This window comes from Thunnus albacares, chromosome 10 (genome assembly GCF_914725855.1).
Source record: "Thunnus albacares chromosome 10, fThuAlb1.1, whole genome shotgun sequence".
Lineage (NCBI taxonomy): Eukaryota > Metazoa > Chordata > Actinopteri > Scombriformes > Scombridae > Thunnus > Thunnus albacares.
In genome coordinates, this window is record NC_058115.1 from 22,318,611 (window position 1) to 22,341,230 (window position 22,620).

General features: G+C 38.3%; 1 protein-coding gene across 1 annotated transcript in view; it reads right to left on the reverse strand.

Moving 5' to 3' along the window:
- The window catches only part of diaph2 (diaphanous-related formin 2), a 381,520-nt gene that overhangs the window by 98,891 nt on the left and 260,009 nt on the right, over window positions 1–22,620 (reverse strand). Inside the window, exon 26 of the mRNA XM_044363276.1 lies at window positions 7,457–7,581. Within this exon, the coding sequence (XP_044219211.1) occupies window positions 7,457–7,581 (125 nt within the window). The remainder of the gene's footprint in view (window positions 1–7,456; window positions 7,582–22,620) is intronic.

Genomic DNA, 22,620 nt, shown 5'->3' on the forward strand with positions numbered 1-22,620 from the left:
CATTTAGGCTAAATGCGTTTTCCTGTGATTCAACCTGTGTCGTTTAACTCCAATCATCTTCTGTTGTGGATTCACATGCTGAAAAACACTGTAAACCCTTGGTGGCTCATATTTACTAGACAAATAACTCCAGTCACGTTTCCCTTCCACTTGCATTTGATAGAATAATTTGCCAACAATGGGCCCGCCATTCAACTGAGTCTCAGGGATTTCATTAAAACATCAAATGAAAGTGAAATCATGAGCCATGACGGTGGAGAGAGGGGATGGCTAAGCAGAGAAGTGTGGCTGGTGTCTACTGCAGGATTAGAGCTCAGCAACAAGTGCTCAAGGGGGGCTTTGCATCAAACCCAGGAGCCCATGACAAATGAGGGCGGCTGGGCCTCTGTCTATTACCCTGCACTAAGCCCAGGCCTTTTGGGGAAGTAATGAGGTGCAGATTGGTGCTGCTGCCACTGGGTCCTTAGCCCGACTTTCTGTAGAGCAGAAATAATCAGCGGAGACATGGGCCAGTAGAGGCAAAGCTATACAGCGGCTGAGCAACGCATGGAGACAAGCAGATGAAACTGATTAGCTAAACAAATCATTTTCTAATCAGAACATTATATCCTTTTTCCATACATTAGCTCTGGTCCTCATTCATATACAGTGTAGATAACATGCTGTTTGTTTATCGACCTCCATGAGAATGTTTACAGGAGGTGAAGCATAAGGAAGCATTTTAGACTGCAGGGGAGCAGACCTGAATCCCAGAAGAACACAGCAGATCCCAAAGGACACCGTCCAGGACTGGCAGGGCATGGAGGCTTTATCAGTGGAATATGACAGTTGTTCACTCAGGAGCAAAGGGATAGATCCAGTGTACATCATGGGTGTATTTCCTGTATTTCAACGCCACACCCCCTCCCCACCCCTGGGAGCTACAGCCCAGGCGGCCTGTCAGCCAGCTTACTCTACTGGTTAATGGAGCTGCCACATCAGGCTGAGTGTCACAGCCTAACAAGATACTGATTGGAGAACTTCTAGGGAATTCACTCATATGACCAGAGGGCACCAAGATGGTCTCCTGTCTGGCAGTGAATTAGACAGGCTGCGAAGAAGACGATGGCGATATATTATTTTCTGTTGGCACACAAAGCAGTACATGTATATTCTGTGAAATCAACTCACATCACGTGATTTTTTTTTTCTCCCCCCTTCAGCAGGGTTTAAAATGCATGGTCGGTTCATATTCTGTTCTGAGCTGTCTGAGCCACAGCAGAATTCTAGTTTGAATATGTCAAATGTAGTAGCAATACCTGCTGAAACTGCAATACTATCCATCAAGTGTAACAAGGTTAAAAAGCCAAACACTCTACATTCAAATGTATACGTAATGTTTGTTCTGTGAATCTATTCGCTGTTCCAAGTTCTAACTTGATTGGTATTTGTATAAGTAGAGCTTAAACAATGTGTTGATAATTCAATTAGTGGATTAACCAGACACTAATTTAATAACCAATTAATTGTCACTGTCATTTATTGACAAAAATGCCAAACATTAGATGCTCACGCCTTCTCAAATGTGGGGATTTGCTCTAACTGAATAATTCTGGGCTTTGGACTGTTGGCTGGACACAATAAGCAATTCAAAGATCATATTGGGCTCTCATAAATTCAGATGGGGACTTTAATTTTTTTTTTTCCTTTCATTTTTGTATAGATCAAATTGATTAATTAAAAAGTGATCTTTAGTGCATCTAAAATAACTAACTAACTTACATTAGTGCAACAGTAATAAAAAAAAGAAGTGATCTGTACTGTACTGTGAAATACGGAGCGTTCTCTGAATCTTGGCAGAGCAGTGTGACAGCAGTACTGTATGATAGTATGACAGGATATACTGTAGGTACAGTAGGTGGGACAGAGTTCTAAAGCTGTAAATACAGATGTTAGTTATAGTGTTTGTACTTTTGGAAGTCAATTTAATTGACTCACTCTGCCACAATGCCAGTTCATGCCTTACTTAAGGTAATTAAAAACTCTGTATAATTGCAATGCATTTCATATTTGTCATCAAAGGTAATAAAACAGCAGAGTAAATAATGAATAAGAAAATCCTTGGTAAGACAGCAACATAATCTTCACAACCATTTTCCGTTCACATTTTGTGCTTTTTCTCTGCAATAAACATTATTAGAATTACAATTTTAATTTTAGCAAATGTTTATTCTTACAATCACCTATTAAAATGTGTTAATTAAAATCTTAATATCTCCTGTGACATTCAGAATGCTACATGAAAGATTACCATTTGTTGTAGTGATTGCATTTTGTACATTTCCTGTTGCTTTATCCAAGTCTGGACACTCACATTGAGGTGTGAAATACAGACGCAAAACTCAGGCAGGCAAAGAGTCTGTTTTAAGCCCCTCTGCTTATTTCCACGGGTTTCTACAGAATTTTGGCTCCATGGTTTATCTGTGCTTCAGTTAATTGGCCACACAGTTTACAGTGAATTTCATTAGCTGAGAAAAACACTTGGGTTGGGGGTGGGGAAGGGGGAGGAGGGGGGGCTTGAAGGAAGGTGGTGATTAAGAGAGTGAGCTTATGTATGTGTTTGCGTGGCAGGGGGTGGGGGTGTTTGTTTATCTCTCAAAGTATTTATGCTTTAAAAATTAGAAAGAGCTACTGAGAGTGCCACCAGCATGTTTTAACCCAGTTTTATTATACACAAACATACAGAAATAAACATGATGATTCTGTAAATAATCTGACTTGCTTCTCATTCAAACACATAAAGGTGTACTAAAGTGGGATAGCTTCTCCAAACAATACCTTGCTTCTCCAGACAAAACAAGCTTTTAATAGGGGATGTTTCTGCAGTTTGAACTCAGCAGTCTGCTAAATAGAACAATTGTTTCACTAATAACCATTTATTTGACCTTAAGTGCCTGGTGCCGATACAAGTGAATGCTGCACCTGAACACAAACCTCGCCTGAAGCCAACGGAGTCTGAAACTGTTGCTGTTTGACAAGAGCCATTCGTAAACACATTGTAGTGAACCTCTTCTTTTGAAGTGTGAACTAAATCAGACTGAAGTCTCTGAGAACAGAAAGGTGGTAACTGTATGCATCTGTCGATTTTCAAGCCACAGAGGTGGTATTACAGGCTAGCCCCGGGGCCGGGAGAAAGTGTGTCTAGGCTGACCCTGTGTGGGTGGGCTAAGGTGGTGTAATAAGCTGGCATTGTTAGAAGTGTGGGCTTGTAGGATGCCAGGAGTTGAGACTTCCTGATCCATACGAGGTATCGATAACTACTGAATCTGTGACTTACCTCCTTATGTCGGCAAGAAAACTGACAGGAAAGGGGTCAATATGCTAGATATACTGGACTAAAATCTCCTTTATTAGAGGGTAATTAAACAAGATGCTCACTATAAGAAAAAAAACCCCTCTCTGTGGTGAGGAGCAGGTTTAACGAAGAAATACTTTGACTTAGATCTACACTTTATATAGACAGCTAAGCTAATCCGTTAGGTAATGCTGTCCATTCCTTTTCTATCTCACAAAGGAATTCTGGGTAAATTAAGATTATTTTCAAACTAAATACATGGCCATGGGTAATGGCTTCAGGCTTCTCAGTTCCATTCACTCAGCGTTGTGGAAAAATTCAGCAGCTGCAAGGACATACTGGATAAACTTAATGACCATGTAACAATGCCACACACACAATCACACAAACATTTCCAAAAAAAGGATTGTAAGGAATGAAAAGAAGTTGTCAAACTATCACTTTTGCAAAATTGTAAAGGTGCAACAACGCATTTTGCATCCATAAATCACTATATTTTGTGAAGTGTCTCTAATTGTTACCATTGAAAACACTCTTAGCTGTGGGGTTAGCTTGGGGTTATAGAGTGCATAACCTTTTCGGATGTTTTGAGAAATAGTATTAGTTGTATTTGACTATTTGGAGACAAAAAAAAGAAAAGAAAAAAAAACTGTTCAAATTTGTTACACCAATCTACCACCTTAAGGAAACTGGCCCCGAAAGACAGCTCCTTGCCACTCAATGTGTGAAGATTGGCGAGAATGATGTGCTCTGACTCTGGCCTTCTGGGAAATAAAAGGTTAAGCTAAATATCAGTGGGTTGGGTTAAGGCATTGACTACAGCAGAGGGAGATGTATTGGACATGTCCATGCATCCATCAAGGTTCAGTCAAGTCTTTCATCATCCCCATCGAGTCGCCTCACTACCATTAATATTCCAGTATGCAGAGTCCCGCTCTTAGCCCCCAGCTCTACTCTATCATACCCACCAGCAACTGGAAATGTGTGTGTGTGTGTGTGTGTGTGTCTGTGCGTGCGTGCGTGTGTGTGTGTGCATGTGATAGCCATTGCCTCTCTGGTGAAATAGGGCTCTCTGGGGGCTTGTGCCTCAACTCTACAGCCTTTGTGGGCTCCCATTTATTCTGACAGATAGAGATCACTAAACTGCTGAACAAACACCCCATTCAGTCATTTGCATACATTACAGTAATGGAAAGAGAAAAATGTATCAATAAAGCCAAATGAAGTGCTTCCACTAAGCTCTACTTTCTCTCTTTCCTTTTTTCTTCCTTCCTTCTTTTTCTGTTTTTCTTTTTTTTCCATATTTCATAACTGCTGCTGATGGGTCAGGGTGAATTTCTTCACATATTATTACATGGAATGACCTCCCCTAAAAGGTAAGCACATCAGATGACTGATAAAGATGACGGATTTTCACAAATTGTTTGCCCCGGTAATTTATCAGACTTTTTAATGGGTAAAAACCTGAAATTTCTGAGGCCTAAACAAATTAGGAACACTAATCATGCACAGTGAAAAAAACAAAACATAATTTATTGTTGAAGGTTTAATTAAAACTCTGCTGCTTTAGGGCACATATTACATTTAAAATACCTTGCAGTGACCATGGCCTCCTGAAATTAATCTCAGGAAAAAGCTGACAAGAGTCACAGTGAAACAGAGGCACATGTACTCACCTACACACGCACTGTAAATTACTCTTTCCCTTTCTCCCTCTCTCCCTCTCTTTAACACACACACAAACACACGCACACAAATGCAGACTGACTCATTCATCACAGTGCCCAGCAGTCAAGACAACAGAGCTTCACTTAACTTTTTCAGGGTTGCTCAAGCATCAAATGCATGACTTTTAGCTGTTGTTGTTCTTCCATCTGTCACGCTTCAAGGAATCAACATCCTTTTTTTAATCCCAGGGAAAAGTTTAAAAAGGTATGTCTGCCTCGACTCTGCTATCTCATGTGTACCAAAGGAAATGTCAACCCAAAATATACAGTACTGTATTTCACACTGTCATTGTTCCAACACTTTGCTGTGCAACACAGATTAGAGTGCTACCTAAGCTCATTGCAAACACTGGTACTAAAACCTCAGCAAATCAAGCACAGTCTCCGCTTTCTATCTCTTTATCTCTGTTTGCTCCATGTGTATGTGGTTTCATTTTCATCACCATGCTCGCTTGCACAAAGACAGCTCAACATCTGATATCTTAGGAGGTATAAAGTGGTAGAAAATATTGTCCTGGGTGACAGACTTCAGAGAAGTGGGTTAAACTGAGACATAAGAACACAAACACAAATGTCCCACTGTAACAGAGCCACAGCTACTCCAAAAGAAGTGCACAAAATGTACAGTAACTGCATACTTCCTATTATTTTGTACTGTGAATATCAAGACAAAAAACAATTTGGAGGGAGAAAACACCTGTGTTTTCCGCTGCACTAAATCCAAAACCACACAGTAAAAAAATATATATGTCTGTCACTTTGTTATTATGATTGCATTATTATTAATTTCACGACGTTAGTATAGACCGGAGATGAAATGCAGATCAAACACTCCAGGAAGCTGAGAGAACAAATATGCATACACTTTGTATCATTTGACTCCTTCCTGTGCCTCGATGTTTCTGCATCCCAAAAAATAACACTGTGAAAATTATGATTTAAAAATATGCTATATGATTATAGCAATTCTCTTCTTTATATTCATAAAAAACAAGAGAAAGGAAACTACCATTATGAAAACACCTAAATAGAACATAACACAGATGGAGAATGAAATATATATGCTTGTCAGTGCTTTCCTACTGGTGCCTACTTTAAATACAGCAAGAACCAAAATAGATCTTATTAAATCCCACTTTAGCCTCCTTCCTGGCACCAAAACTCGATCAGGTGAGATGGGGAGAGAGGGAAAGAGGAGGAAGTGGGGTGTTTCAGGTCATGGCCAGCCAGCTTCTCTCTGCCATTCTCTGGGGAGGAACTCCAGACAGTGAGGGAGAGCCATGCTGCAGTATATCTACACTTCTCCATTTCCTCTCACTCAAGCCTCTAGTTCTTGAAGGAGCCTGGGAATCAATAGTGACATCGGGGGGGCAGAGCAGCTTCCTTGGCTGCCTGTGAGCTGCCACCAGGGAGGCCTTTGCTTAAGTTTTTTTTTTTTTTTTTTTTTTTTCTTTTTTTTTTTAATTACACAAATTTAAGTGCTCTTCTTTGGGAGCAGATTGTTAATGTGTTAGGAGGCTATTACTCTTATACCACCCAATGTGCAAAGTCAGCCTTAATAAATCTCAGACAAAAGGAAGCAAAAATCAGGTTAAATGCTGTCTTACGTGTGAGCGCCTGGCATATGGAAACGCCTACTCACTTGTTAAATTACTCTTGAGTGATTCTTTCTTTTCTTAATAATGCTGGAGACAAACACAAGAAACACTGCTATCTGATTTACTGTTTTTTTTTCCGTTCTTTTTTTTTTTTTTCATGAAGCACCCTAGCCTCAGGGTATTGACAACAGACTTGATTCCCATCATTGATCAAACCTATACAGTGAAGACCTTTCCTCTCAGAAAGGGCATTCAAGAAAGTGCAGAGACATGGCTAATTCAATTTGGGAGCAGAGATGCTTGGATTTAAGTGAAACACTCCGTTATCAAAACAGGAGAGGTGCCATGAGAGAAGATAGTGCACAAATAGTTGTGTGGAGAGGCTTGTGGCCGGTCAGGAGATGAAATCAGGGATAGGCGATAAGTTGGTGTGAGGGGCTAGAGCCCCTATTAGAGTCCCCCAGGGGACAGGCAGCAGTGGCAGACTGCAGTAAAAATAGCCACAGGCATGATTTCACTCTAGGGAACCAGGGAAGAGTGAAGAGGGAGATCTGATCAACATCTCACAGCACGGCAGCGAGATCCAATCCCTAAGTTGCCTTTGGTGCCACCTATCACACCAAGTGATTTAAACTGCTTACCGCTGCCAGGCAGAACACAAACAGGATACACCTTTGCCAATACTGCCAAAAAAATGGTACACAAAATGTCCTAATATGCTACAATACAAATGTTGGGAAGCAAATTTAAGTATAAAAGTATGCAAGATGTGAAAACGACCACTATAAAAAGGATATCGACATCTTTTCCACAAACTTATCTTGTTGGTCATCCGTTTTAGGGAAGTTCTCGATGTCGTTCTCAAGCCTCTGAATGTGACGCTCCATGGTGGTCAAACTGCCTTTTAGGATCTCAGCAGACACTGTAGAAAAAAATGCAACAAAAAAAAAACATAATAAATTGGTTAATAACAGCAATTACACTTCCAGTAATGATATAAACAACACAGATCGCTGAAAAGTTTGTTGAATAAAATCCAGCTATGACTGAGTTAGACTCTGCAAGTTGTGACATACTGACTCCTGCATAATCCATTTTGTGTGGCCTAGAAGTAAGCATGTGTGAATGTGTGTGTGCGTGTGCAGTGTGTGTGTGTGTGTCTACAGTGGCTCATTAATCAGTCTGTAATCACTGTTTGCAGAGTTGCTGTGGAATCCACAGTATTCAGATCAGGCCTTTCAAGTGGAGACTTCAAACGGCAAGCTACGTCTTAGGGGATCAGACGGGACAGGAGCATGGATGCAGTATCATGTTTAGGTTGCTGTTAAGGGTTTAGTGTTATTGACACATGCAATCTCTTCCACACACAAATACACATATAGAGTTTCAAAATAACTTGAAAAGGGGAAGAAAGAAAACCCATCGATTAATAGAATATCTTTCTAAAGTTAAAAGTAGAAGGTCACTAAAACATGTGCCTTGATCTCTTTTGAAATGAACCTTCATCTTATGAATATCTGAATTCTGGCCGTACATTTAATTCAATTTCATAGTCAATGCACTTCAATATCTGCTACATTTAGTACACAGAGTACTTCATTGAAAGCATCTCTGTTTTTATTATAACATGCAATTTATTCTCAATCTAAATTGCTTTTGATATTCTTTTACAACTAAAGCCCTTGGCCTTTGAGGCACAAACTGACAAGGACAGACAAAAGATAGACACACGATGAAAAAAGAGCTCTGCTAAAGCCTAGTAATCTCCTTTGTTAACCCTTATGTTCAAAGCCAACATTGTATAGTATTGGGAAAACGATGATGGTGATTCTGGGTTAAAGGTCATGTTGTCACCAAAGTAAGAAGGTCTTAAAGTCTTCATGTTGTGACTGCTTGAGTCAAGAACTGTGTTCATTTGAAAGAGGAAAGGTTGCATAGTTGCCAAACCAATAAGATTCTTCCATATGACTGCATTAATGTGGATGCATCCTAGTCAAGCCTTCACATGTTGGTTAGAGACAATCAGATACGCAAACAGACAGGTTGAGGCGATAAAACACCCTTCTTGACAGTAAAACACAAAACAATGAACATACTCTGCTGCATGAATGATGTAGTCTTTGGATGAGTGATTGTTTTGACCTGTACTTAAAATCACTTGTGTCTTTGAAATTATACGTATGAGTGAATGAACAAATTACTCATGTCCAACCTTTAGCCAATCACCACCATGTAGGATTTTTTTTTATCATGTATAAACAGTGACTGGTCTATCCTACTTTGTAGCTGGTTACTTCACACACTGAATGATCACCAAAATTGGGGCACCAATGAGGGTGATCATCAACAATTTATATTATTTAACCTAAACTACCCCCACATCTACAAGGTTAATCCATCCACTTGACTGTAATTTAAGTGTGAAGAGTGATGAGCGGTGAAATAGACAAGCTGTCAAGAGATGTGGCCTCAGTGACATACGGGTCAAACTTGTCTTGCTGTACATCAATTCTATAGCTTGGATTTTCTCTTTTTGTCATTTTCTGACAATAGGATTGGATGACAAGATTGTGGATCACATGTACTTCCAGCACACCGAAACAACCTTCAACACAAATACAAAAGGTATCTAAAGTGCATTCACACTGGAAAGCACAAAGAAACACACACACATTCACAGACGCACACAAACGACCTGCTGTGATCAGTCTAGAAGCAATACAATAAGAGTAAGGAGTGAGGTCACCGTCATTATTAGACTTTACAGCCAGCTGGCTGGCTGGACGGATCCAGTGACTTGGAGACTCACAATCCCTCCTCCTCAATTCTCACAGAACTGACTCCTGGGGATGACAGTGAGAAAACCACACTATCACATAGCCTATTTCTCTACTGATAGGGCCTCTGAGATCCACATGCTCTTGTCACTATGATCTCAGCCTCACTAATGATGAAAAAAGGAAAGTGAACATCATGAAAGGTGGACAGATGGATGCAAGAGAAGAAACAATTACATCCTCATCAATGTATCACGCCATGGGAAGGTTTTTTGTCATTCATTGCGGGTTATAATAGTTGCTTGTGGCATGAGTAATAGTATTGGGTAATAATTTGGCTGTAACACTCATTACAGTAACCATAGAAGCCAAGAAACAGAGACTGAAGCGAACCATGATGGTGTTTCAAGGGAGCCATTTACAGGATCAGAGTGAAGCCAAGGGACTACAATACAGACTATTGTTTACATGGGAATTATTTATTGTTGAGACAAACTGGCACACATAAATGTGGTGAATAAAGTGTATATAGTGTTTTGATCTTCATACAGAACAGAGTTAACTTATTTATATATCTTTTGCTGTTATATGTCAGTTTATGCTTTTCAGAAATACATATACATTAATATTACTACCCTTTTTTTGCTCTAATAATCTTGCGTCTACAGAATGTAGCATGGGTTCTTTTGGGATATCATTAGTAAAATTACCACAAAAATAACACTGCTATTTTCAAGGGACAAAACATGGCAACACTGGTATCTTCTGAATACACATTTCAAGTGGATCAGAGGAGGAACAGAGGGGATATAGGGGGTTGTATATTCTGTCTTTCCAAACAGAGAGGATTTGTGAAACATGTAAAATTATTCTAATGACTGCTATCAGCAAGGCCTGCCAGTGTCTTTCAATGATGCTGAAAGAAATATCTCCAGGTTTCTAAGCCAGAGACTGTTTTTCTTAGGTAACTTCTTATGCAAAGAAAAAAAAACATGTCCTTCCTTTAAGTTGTCTGCTGTATTAATTTAGTTGGCTACACTCTTGTCATGCAATTGAAATAACTGCATGTATTGAGTGATGCAAGAAGGACAAGTACAAATATGACAAAAGCCATTTAGTCTTATTTGAAAGACAAGAAGTTAACATGAAGTTAACTTCTGTGAAAAACACAGACGACATAAAAAACGCCTTTGTGGTCAACACCCTTCAGTTACTGATATGAGTTCTGTAATACTGACTCTTGATGGATTACTCATCCCCATGAACAAAAGACAGACAACAAGTATTTCATTAAGCTTTGCCCTGTTTCCTTCAAATAAACTGCCAGGGAAAAATACTGTGTAGCTCACAATACCAAATCAACTGCTATAATGTGAACATGTCAACTTTATATTCAGTCATTTGTAGAAGGGGGCAATTTTCATTTTGATTTATAGACAAATAATACCAATCTTTCATCCAGTGCTCTTGCGATGCCGCCAAAGGTTACAAAGGAAATTGAGATTTATTTTGAACGTTGCTGCCAACATAGCATAAAAGATCAAGTTTTAAATAATCTACACACTTGTGCAAACAAAGACAAATGCAACATAAAACCAAAGGAGAAGGTCGTTCATAAATGGATTCATCGACTTACCCAAGTAAGTGTATGTTTGTGGGTGTGTGAAAAACAGAGATGAGGGGAAGATAAAGACAGACAGACACACATAAGAGATGCATAAACAGAGAGAGTAGAAATAGGCATACTATATGTATACATACATACATACATATATATATATACACACAATAAGAGCTACATGAAAGCATTTTCTGACCACTATTTATGTCAACAGACTGAAAACGCTGGTTGAAAACATGCCATCTTTAATGATACAGTGAACTGATGGAGTGACTAAAAGTAAACACAACTGCAGAAACAAGACAAACAATGAGAGGGAGAGGGTGTCTGAATCAGCTTTCACTGCTATTTACATGTTTACTCAATGTGCACACATTTATTTCTAGTGTCTCTCCTTTTAATCCATGTAATATCACCAGTTCTAGCCAGCTGTTTTGGACCGGGATGATCAAATAAGGGGATTAGTTTTAGTTAATTCCAAAAAGGCGTTGTGCCTTAGCTTTAAACTTTTGAGACAAACTACTGATATAATTTCTCCGGTGAAAATCACATGCTAATTAGCACTAAACACAACATATAGCTGAGGCTGATAGGACTTTTGCAGGTATTTGGTCATAGACCAAAGTATTGGACAGATCACATTTTTGACATGATCATGGCCCTATACGTATAGTTACAGGATTACCAAAGTTACCACAATTCATCCTGTGGGGAACATGAATGAATCAAATTTAATGGCTATCCACCCAATAGGTGTCAAGACATTTCTCTTAAAACCTCATATATCAAACTCAAACTAATGGTGGCACTGGGGGAAATGTCAGGGTATCACCCAAGTCAGCAGGATTCATCACATAAGGACCGTTTTTGTCGATGAAAAATTCAATGGCAATCAATCCAATAGTTGTTGATATATTTATTTACATTGGATAAAAATCTGTCAACAAGGGACTTACCTCGTTATCAGTATTAACTGAATATGTCTATACAGTACAGTCCAGTATTTCTCTGCAGAAAAAGTCTGTTTGGCTGAGATTGGTGTGGCCATGATAAAATTCAGCACTTAAATATTATGTAAAAGGTCTTTCAAGCTCTAGACATGCTAAAACCTTGAAGAGCCTGGAAGACGTCATCTTACCATAGCCTGTTATCATCCCCTCAAACCTCCTCTCACAGCCTCTTTGCATACTATACAGCACAGGGTGTAAAGACAGGACGACCTTGAGGGGACTCTACACATGACCAAAAACAGATCATGTCCGCCAAAGGGCATATTCATCAGATCACGGTGAAACTGGCTATTGATCAGTAGAATGATACTAAGGCAATGATGAATCTTGTCTTTTTAAAAGCATTTTGTACAAATTAAAGATATTTTAAATAACCCCCTTCTATAAAGAATGACACAAAGGCTCATATTGTTTTCCCCAAAAAACATCATGCTTTGTCTTTTTTCATTTAGATGTTGGTGGCACCTGAAAGTGAATAGGAGATGAAGTGGGAGGCAGACAAGAGTACAGCCGAGGAAAGAGACAAAAGGATAAACACAACTCTATGTGTTCCCCTTTCAGCAGGAATCAAAGAAGCTCCAGTTGCAGGAGTGAAAGTGATATTGTTGCTGTGACAAAGCAGTCACATTGTTTTTTTTCTGATTACCTCTGATCATGTGATGTTAAAAACAGCAGGCAGGAGAAAGTGGCAAATGAGGAAATTTAATGGACAGCATATACAAAGGAAATGGAAGAAACCTCATGGCACAGTATTAACTGTAAACATGGGTTTTTCAGTTATCAACCGACACGCACATTGTATCAGCTTGTTTTGATTTTCAGTTCTGTGCTCTGTTAGGACAAAATATTCCAAGTTACGTATCTACTTATAAATAATTAAATGCACTATTTATGTTGCATTATAAATAATTAGACACATATAGAAGAAATAAGATTATTGCATCATACCAAAAAATAGACAACATCTATGATAGACAAATATAATTAAATTCACTCAATAGTGTGGACACAAAGCCACACTATGCACAAACAATCATGTTGCACTAATTGCATGAACACAAAAGGGTAAATCCTTTTTACTTTTGCTCTATTTCCTATTTTAATTTGCATTTTCCTTAAATCCTTCATGTAACAGAACTGTTAACATAATGAAGGATTTGTTTGCTGATTATAACTGATGTCCCTCTGAGAGCAAAACCATAAGGCTACAATATGTAATAGTTAATCTGTAAATACCTACTACTTCAATAATCACAGACTACAGTATTTTAAATAAATCATCAGATGTAATTAATTTGAATGAAAAAATAATTAATATAATGCAGTGTTAAGTTCAATATATATATATATATATATATATATATATATATATATATATATATGCTGTATAATCTCATGTTGTATTGATAGAAAACTTGAATGGGAACTGAGGAAGTCTCTGTATGTTATTTTATACCTCAACAAAGTACATACAGTACTACAGCACATTAGTGGTGTTATTATATTAATTACTGTAACATTAATTATTACAGATACAGCACACTGCTTTATAGCATATCTATAATGCAGTGTACAGGACAGAGTTTTTCCTTGCTGTTGTTGCAGAGTGCTTGCTCATGGGGGAATGTTGGGTCTCGGTAAATTAAAAGAATACAGTCTAGACCTGCTCTATGTGAAAAGTGCCCTGAGATAACTTCTGTTGTGATTTGGCGCTATACTGTATAAATGAAACTGGATTGAACTGAACTGTACGATGCAATGCAGTATTTATTGTATTTTCTTCCCAGCCGCCACTGGTATCTATAAAAACTAAACCTCTATTTTGCACCGTCAAGTCATCCAATATTCTGAAACTGCAAGATCTATAATGGAAAAGAGTGGAGCACATGAGCATTAACCTGAGAAGAATAAAACATGACATGAGAACTACATAATTTTAAAATTACATTTGAATGGAAGTAGGGAGTGGAGCCAAAAAGCAAAAGTACAGCAGACACCAAAAAACCACACTTCACTATACCCCGCACTCTACAAGGAGGCCTTGTTTACAATGGGGGTCATGTCTGTGGGACTTTATTGCTTTTGGCAGCCATCGGAGCTGCAGCCCGGTGCCAGATCTCTGGAGGAATTACAAATGGAGTCAATTACAATATATTTTGATGCATGGGAAAGTTTAGACATTGACCTGAGGTGATGACAATTCCCCAGGAAGTGCTGAGGAAATCAGTCAGGGTGATGTGCTGGTGCTGTTTGTGAGTCTGTGCCCTCTGCAATAAAATGAATAAGGAACTCACCGGGGCACAGTGGTTTACCTCCTCTCTCCCGACAATGAACCACCTAAATGCTTGTCATGCACTTACTTGAAGATAGTAATTTCTCTTTGCCAAAACATTTTTTTTTCTTTGATATTGTTATGATACATTTCTGGTATCACAAACATGATGGTTTTGTATGGTATGAGGTACGAGTACAGAGCCTTTTTTTAAGGTAGGAATTTGGTGCCTGCCTTCAAAAACCACCAATGAGAGGTAAGTGACCATAGCCTGAGGACTCGAGCAAGTTGGATGCTTGCTTTATACAAATATCAGTGGTAGCTGTGTTGTTGGAACGAGTGAGCTGTCAGTGAAATAAATGGCTGAGCTGGAGGATCTTTTTGAGTAAAAACTCAGGTCTATCCTAATAAAGGTAAATGAACAGATGCATGGTCTCTAGTATCTTTTAAAGCCACACATGCTGTTACAAGAACTAATTAATAACAGTTTGCTAATGACTGTTCAGTGCCTCAAAGACTGACAAAACTCCTCTTATTATACAATTATCGTGAACCGTGTCTAATCTGTCCCGATGCTCACAATCTTGCAGACATCATCCACAAGTAAATACATATGCATGTAATTCTAACATAATGATAAAGGTAAATAAGCAACTTGTTATGTCAAATACTTCAAACCAGATTACATTCACAGGAACAAGGAGATTCTGGCGGCAGGGGAAGGACATGACTCTTTTGAGTGTTGTAGACTGGAGAGATGCAGGAGGCAGCGGTCATAATAGCCTGCAGAGGTTGACTCATGCCTCTTACCTCATTCGCAACTTCAAAGTTGCACCTTATCACATAACCGGGGCTACTTCACCTGACACCTCTAAGGGACACACTTCACTTGACATTTCTAGATTCAAGAGACCCAAAACCTTACTTGACTTATTGACTGGCTTGAGCTCTGTAAAATAAAAAAATGGAACAATCATAGAGCAGTAAATACATTGAGTGTATTTATGATTTGAGTCTTTGATTTGATTTGTCACAATATAACAGATTATTGTAAATAGCCATGACACAAACAGCTAAAATACAAAGTACGGTGTCGACTGAAGTGTAATTTCTACGTTTACTAGAAAGTAAACATTTAAAATTCATGACTGACAATTTTTGTGGTGGCGCAACAAGCAGCACAAGCAGCGCTATGCTAGTTAGGCATTTCCCTGACCTTGAAATTCACTTTGCCCATCTGAGTGGCATTTTGGTGTTGAGCGCAGTGCTCGTTTGCATTTGGTAGAAATTGGGTCTTTGATGTTGCGCTGAAGTTAGAAGTCTCAGAACCACGCTGACGTCACTTCACTGTCATTTTACTTGAAGCAAATACGCTACAATAACAGAATATTGCTTAAAATGTAGATTTTACTATTTTAATTAAGCATTCTACATTCAGTAGAGGTGTTAAAATCATCATCAAAAAATAATGTTTAATGTTATAATGTTACCAATAAAGCAGTCTGCATTAATTTGTTAATTGATATGGGTGAGTTAGTGGTTAGTTTATTAAATCCATGCAGCCATCTGAAGGCAGGAGGACAGATACTGTATGTGTATATAAACCTGCAGCCTCTGATTTGCGCCAGAGCGCAGTGCCATTACGCATGGCCATCCACTGTGTTTACCTTGATTAAATCACATGCAAATGAAACCAGGCTGTCACAAAATAACCACGCGTACATCTACACACATCAGACTGGTCAGTCGGTATTCTTTTTATGTGGGAGACACCAGTGTTCATCAATCCAGTGCGCCAACTTTGGCAAAAGTGCCGTCTCATGTTTTATTCTTTCCTGTGCATCGCTGTGCTGTCACATCAATTACAGTATGAACCATTTGGAATTAAAACTGAAATAGCAAGGGATTTATGTGATCATACAAACAACTTCACCAACATTTAAAATAATTTCTGTCATCTTTGTGATATGATTATCTGTTAAAAAACACACCATTTGCCTTTGGTTGCAGATTCGTGCTACTGTGTCTTCACATCACAACGCTCTACCCCTTCCAGACAACAATATGATCTCCTGGAGAAGTGTGTTTCCATTTCTTGTCATGCTTCACTATGATTAGGACAGCTATTTCAGAGTTAAGAGATCACTGATGTTACTGGCAGAGATTGTATTTATTAAACACCACATTTATTTATTTGAACTTATTTATTAATCAGCCCCTGAACTAGATTCCTTTTCATCTTGCCCTTTTGCACTTTTCAGTATTTTGGCCACTTGGGGATGGTGGAACAACGTGTAAACACAGCATCTGACATAGTATTATCTTATGAAGTTGATAGGGCTGACATAGTAGCAAACAATCATTAATTTACGTTTCTACCAGAAATAGAGACACATTATAATTCATATATGTGTCTGGCCGTCTGACAGATGAAAGTCAAATATTCATTCTGCTTTTAGCTTGTTGTTTTCTTTAGTAGTGGAGGAGATTCAAAACTTATGTCTTTGTCTCAAATATGATTTCTCTAAGACTTGAGGATGTCTGAAACAGAAAATTAAGATTAATTAGGAGAAAAATTACAGGGTTTCACCACAAGCAGTACATAGGCCTCTAATAATAATGATACAGTAATTCATAGTGAGCCTGATTCATTTCAGTTGCATTTATCTACAGAATAAAAGGTCAGGATGGTGGTTTGAAGAGTGGTCAGCCAACTCACTATTATCTTACTCTTTGGGAATCCTTCAGCTGTACAGGACTCCTAACCTGCAAGCACTAAATTAAACACTGCAGCCACAATACTGCTCCTTTAACCTGTAGTAACTATAATTAGTTAAGTCAATATTGTTTTTAATACTTACGGAGTTTAATTCTGAGGAAAAGCATATTTTTGCATAATCTCAGTGGGACACTGATTCATTAACACCAGCGTCAAGGTCAACTAGCTTTGAGTAAGTGATGGACAGTAGGTGCCTTGATTGTAAGTCTTTATCTTTTTTTATGTTTTTATTTGTTTATTTTTTTATCTATTTTTTTTCTCTGGTACATATTCACTTCCAAAACATCTTGCTTAGTTTTTTCTGTTTCAGTGCTCATCCTGTCTTAGTCACTCTTTGTTCTCTTCTTTTCTCAGACTCTCCCTTTCCCCCCTGTCATTTGGCTTTCTGTTCCCATTTGCAGCTCAAGAGCTCCCTCTGTGAGAGATACTGTTGCCAGACAGAGGCAATTCTTTATATGGGCACATTTACACAAATATTCTCTTATTATATATTTTTTATATTATATTTTCAGATGAGTTTGACTCTTCCTATACAGTCTCTAAATCAACAATGGTATGGTTTCTTTGGCAATATGTTTTCTCGTGATGATGGAAATGAATCATGAATGCAGTATGGTGGTCTGTCAAAGACATTATAAAAATATAACAACTTAATAGAAGTAGTAGTATTCAGTAACATTATTAATGACAATTAGTGTCTTTAGATCAGGTCCATTGGTATTTAACACAATGGTTGTACTTCAGCACTGAAATCTTCAAGAAAAACTGGTGTATATGTCCATGTAAGTAACATGTATTAGGATTAGTCTGTCTTAAACTCAGAGTGAAATGTTTGATCTCCCATAGACATATTTCTGAATTTAACGATTTCTTTAGACATTTAATTACACTACAGTATGTGTATGTTGAAATTATCATTTGGGCCACTGAGCATATTTCAGAAATTAGAGTCTTCAATGCTTAACTGTCTGCACATGTGCGGTGGTGCGTGACTCATGAGAAGAGTGTGAGGGTGGGTGATGATTCAAGCGCTGTGTTTGCCTCCCTCTCCTCCTTTTGTTGATGAAGCAGGTAGAGATATCTGTCCCCTTAATCACCACGTATGATTCTAAGAAAACCTACAGGATCATCCACTACGTGTCCTTGCTTTTCCATAAAAAGGCATAAAATAGATCATTACACAGCCTTTGTCATGGAAGGGGTTTCTTTTTTTTCGAAACTGGATTCTTTTATGTTTGTGTTCCCAGGTTATTCACATCTTTGATAAGTATGACTCAGTTACTGTAGGTCTACATCTGTTTTTTTAGCGGTAGATTTTATTTTGAATCTTTAAGGAATATTTTTTTCATTTTAGGAAGTATGTTTATTTGCTTTCTTGCTGAGAGGTACATAAGAAGATTGATACCACTCTCACAAGTATGAGTGTTATCACTCTTCTCATCTTACTCTCTGCAAGAAAGCAAACAAGGCATATTTCCCAACATGTTGATTCCTTTAAATGTATGGCTTCAGTGACAGACAATGGGGCTCTTATACTAAAAGTAAAATCGCTGCACTGTTGATATTTCAAACATCAACATGAAGAGACTTCAAAGAGCTACCGCCAATTATTTCAGGTTTTTTTGGGCAAATTGTTTTGTTTTCCTTTCTTCTTGTCTATAACGTGGTCGCATCTGAAAGAAAATTAGAATTCCTGTCCATTCTGCTGACAGTACATCTCACATCATGGCCCCCATGTGACCGCACTACCCAGCAGTCCAGTGGTTCAACAATGAGGAACGTCAGCCCTTAATCACACTGTGTTTGATTTACACCATCCATCCGTGGAGACAGCAATCCTTTACATTTTCCAAGCATTGCTCTGTGAACTCTAGCAATCATGCCAATTCCTGCCATCACCATCCCTGATTATTGATGAGATTTAGATGGAAATTATGTATTCACTGAAGGAGAAAAGACAGCCAGGCTCTTCTTGATTGGCTTTAAGCTGAACTGTCATACTGAAGAGGCATCTGTTAGATGGTAGGTCACGTCCCCTCAGCATATTGGTTTTATCTTCCATCGCAGACGACTAGTTATGGTTCCCTAACAACAGAAGTGGAGCAGAGGATGGGAAGGTGAACTGAATGCATTAAATAGGCTCACTGACTGGAGGATGTGGAACTGGGTACAAGGTATTTGGCAGTGGCAGCAGGAATACATTCTGAATTATTTAGTTAAAGGCACAGTCCCCGATCTAAATGCAGCAAAGGTATGTTAGAGCCGTCAACCTTTGCGTCTTATGCATGTGCATTCAAGGCACCAAATTGAGAAGATTATGAGATCATAAACTATTTTGAAATTGAAGGAAACAATAAATGTATACTGAATATTTTCTCTTTTACATACCACCGGCTTACACCAAAATGATTCCATTTCATTAGAAACCTTAGTTATTAGTTATTTAGTCATTAGTTATTTTTTCACTGGGAGTCTGTGTTAGTGTCTACATAGTTATACTACACACTTCTGCTATTTCTGGATGTTCAGGGATGTTTCTTGGCATCAACCTTTTGACAGCAGGTTTGTGGGCCTGTAACACCTGCAACCAAACTGTGTTTGAAAATGTGATGTTTTGGTATGAAATGTCAAATTCACATGTTCTTATAACTCCTTGTGGTTGCACAACAACTAACAAGTAACAGGCTAGGATCTAGCATTGTCCAGACCAATCAACACAAATAAACCTGTGTGGCCCTGTGCAGGAAAAATAACAACTTTGCAAGCACTGCTGTCTGAGTGGTTCCTAATTTATAGACAGTTCAGCAGAGGTCTGAATATCTGAACATTTTTGATAAGTCTGGGTCACTGACTGTAAAAAATATGGACGTAGCCACCGTGACGTCAACCATTGGTTTCTGAAGAGTGGTTTTGAAGCTCAAAATGGCTGTCACTATCCCCCGCCTCACTCCCGGCTAATCCAAAGGGCAAAGAGGTGGAGCTGAGGCGGGCCAAATGAAGCTTGGTTGCTGAAACAAGCGACCTAGCGGTTAGCTACACTAAAAGCAGCCACGTCCTTAATTATGCATAACTTTATGGCTAAATAAAATTTAAACGGGTGAGTTATAAAAAAATCAACCCCCGTACAGTTGTCATGAAAGGAGAAACTGTGTTTTGTACCAGACTGTAAACTTGTTTATTTCTGCTGTAAAGTTGGGCATTTTAACATGGGGGTCTATGGGGGATTGACTCGCTTTTGGAGCCAGCCTCAAGTGGCCATTCGAGGAACTACAGTTTTTGGCACTTCCACATGGGCTTCATTTTTCAGACCCGGAGGTTGCTGCTTGGTCTGGGTGGGTTTTTAAAAAAAGGTGCTGATGAGAGTGAACCAAAACAGTTACAGTTATGGGCCGTACAACAAAATCAATGCTCTAAAACTGGGAACTGTAGAGTCTGGAAAAATTCACAAGAGACCACTTCACATACGCAAAGTCATTAGATCAATTTTTAATATAAAAACACTGATTACAGTGGCTCAATTCTTAACTCCATTTTGAGAGGACACCATGCTGTTTTCCTTAATTTCATGGGATAAAACAACCCTTCTTTAATTTCAAATTAAGGAGGTGAGTGAATTCCACAGAGACATGGAGAGTTGCCTCACCCCCAGACCCCTGAATTGATCTCTTTGCCGAGTGGGGGTCTGACAACATGATACTGACCAAAGTTAAACACTGTTACAAAATGGAGATTGAATAGACCTCCTGAGAGGCCATTTCTGACCAATAACTAAATTATGGCCTGAATTAAAAGTATAAATGACCTTTGGGGTCATTTGAACCAGGAGAAAGGACCGATAACTCAACACCCATGGACAGAAAACCCCACTCCTTATCCACACAGACCAGAGTCATAAACATTAACTCATATTCCTGAAGGACATTCATTGCGTCTCTCTGCGAACCTGAGCCAAATCTGAAGTTGTGTGTATTAAATGTCTAATCATCATGTAAATCATATCATGTTGTTATAAAAAAAAATCATAAAGAATGGTATAACTTTGATAACTATGCTATAATCTATTGAGAATGTATATTAAATTTTGATTTTATTACATTTTGTTGTATGTAACAATATGCTCCATCGATAAGGTTAGAACTTCATGTTGAATTTCATGCGTTAAGAGGTAATGAATATTTATACGGTAACTATGCAATGATATTTAAAATCACTTCAGTGTTTAACTTTTGCTCTAATAACCTTCTTGACAATCATATTTTAATCGTTAAATTACATAAGTAGTTGTATTGAAAGAATGAAGTTTAGGAATGTAAAGATAAAATGTGTGAATAATTTCAGGTTCAGCATTTTCTTTTATTATGAAATAATAGTCAAATTGAATGTTTCTGTATTATTAAGGAAGAGTTATGTTGAATTTATATTTGAAATTGTTTCTGAAATATTATCTAGTCACATTATTGTTGCTTTAAACTTTTATTTCACTACTAGATGTGTAGATGGTTTGAGAAGGTGGACTCATTGAAGGCTGAATGTCTTAACATCAGGAGAGGCGTTAATATGAATGTTAATGTTTGGTATGTTGATAGGAAGGATCAACTTAAAATGAAATTAATGTATAATGCTGAACTGTTTTTCTGAATGGTTTTACTGTTACAATGGTACAATGGTTTTATTGGTTACAAGGTGACATGAAGTATTCAGACATAGTGACTCCGAACTGTGAATTAGCATTTAAAACTCAAAACTTAATTCTCCAGTGTAGAAACTTACCATCCAAAGTCAAAGTCAGACATACCTTAAAGTCCAAAAACAAAGACAATTCGGTGTGAAAACGTTTAAAACACACCCAAACTCCGCCTGTCTTATCTAAACTTATAAAGACAACCTCAGAGGGATTTCTCTTTGAGCTGGTTTCTAGAAACTCATGAACCAAGATACAATTCTTCTATTATGTCTCTTTTCCTTTTGCTTTTGACTAAGTATGTGAATATGTTAATCTTTTACTGAAACAAGTTCAGTTTGTTCTTATTTAATTTGTAACATTAAGTTTCCACGTACGGTATTTCATTTTTGGAGTTTATCTGCTACTGAGTAAAGATTTGAGCGTAGCCAGGAAAGTTTATTCGGCACTCAACTAAGATTACAAGAAGCCAGCGAAAGCCTGAATCCTCAACTCAAACTGAAACGTCGCTTTGAAGAAGACAGCAACGCTTAAAGCTAGATCTTGGCCTGCTTGCTGACAGCACTACGACCAACTGGGAGTTAAGCCGACAGACTCTTTCACAGCAGCCTGAAACAAGGCTTAACTCCTCTTCACTAGTGGTTCAACACCGCTGCATCAACAAAGACTCACCTATAACACCGCCCAAGCTGGGCTGCACTGCTCAACACTGCAGCTAACTACAGCTCAAGCCAAAACAATGCTGGACCTGCTAAGATGACACCGACTACAACAAAACCCATCGAGAGTAAGGCATAATATGGCTTTGTGATCAAGGGTTG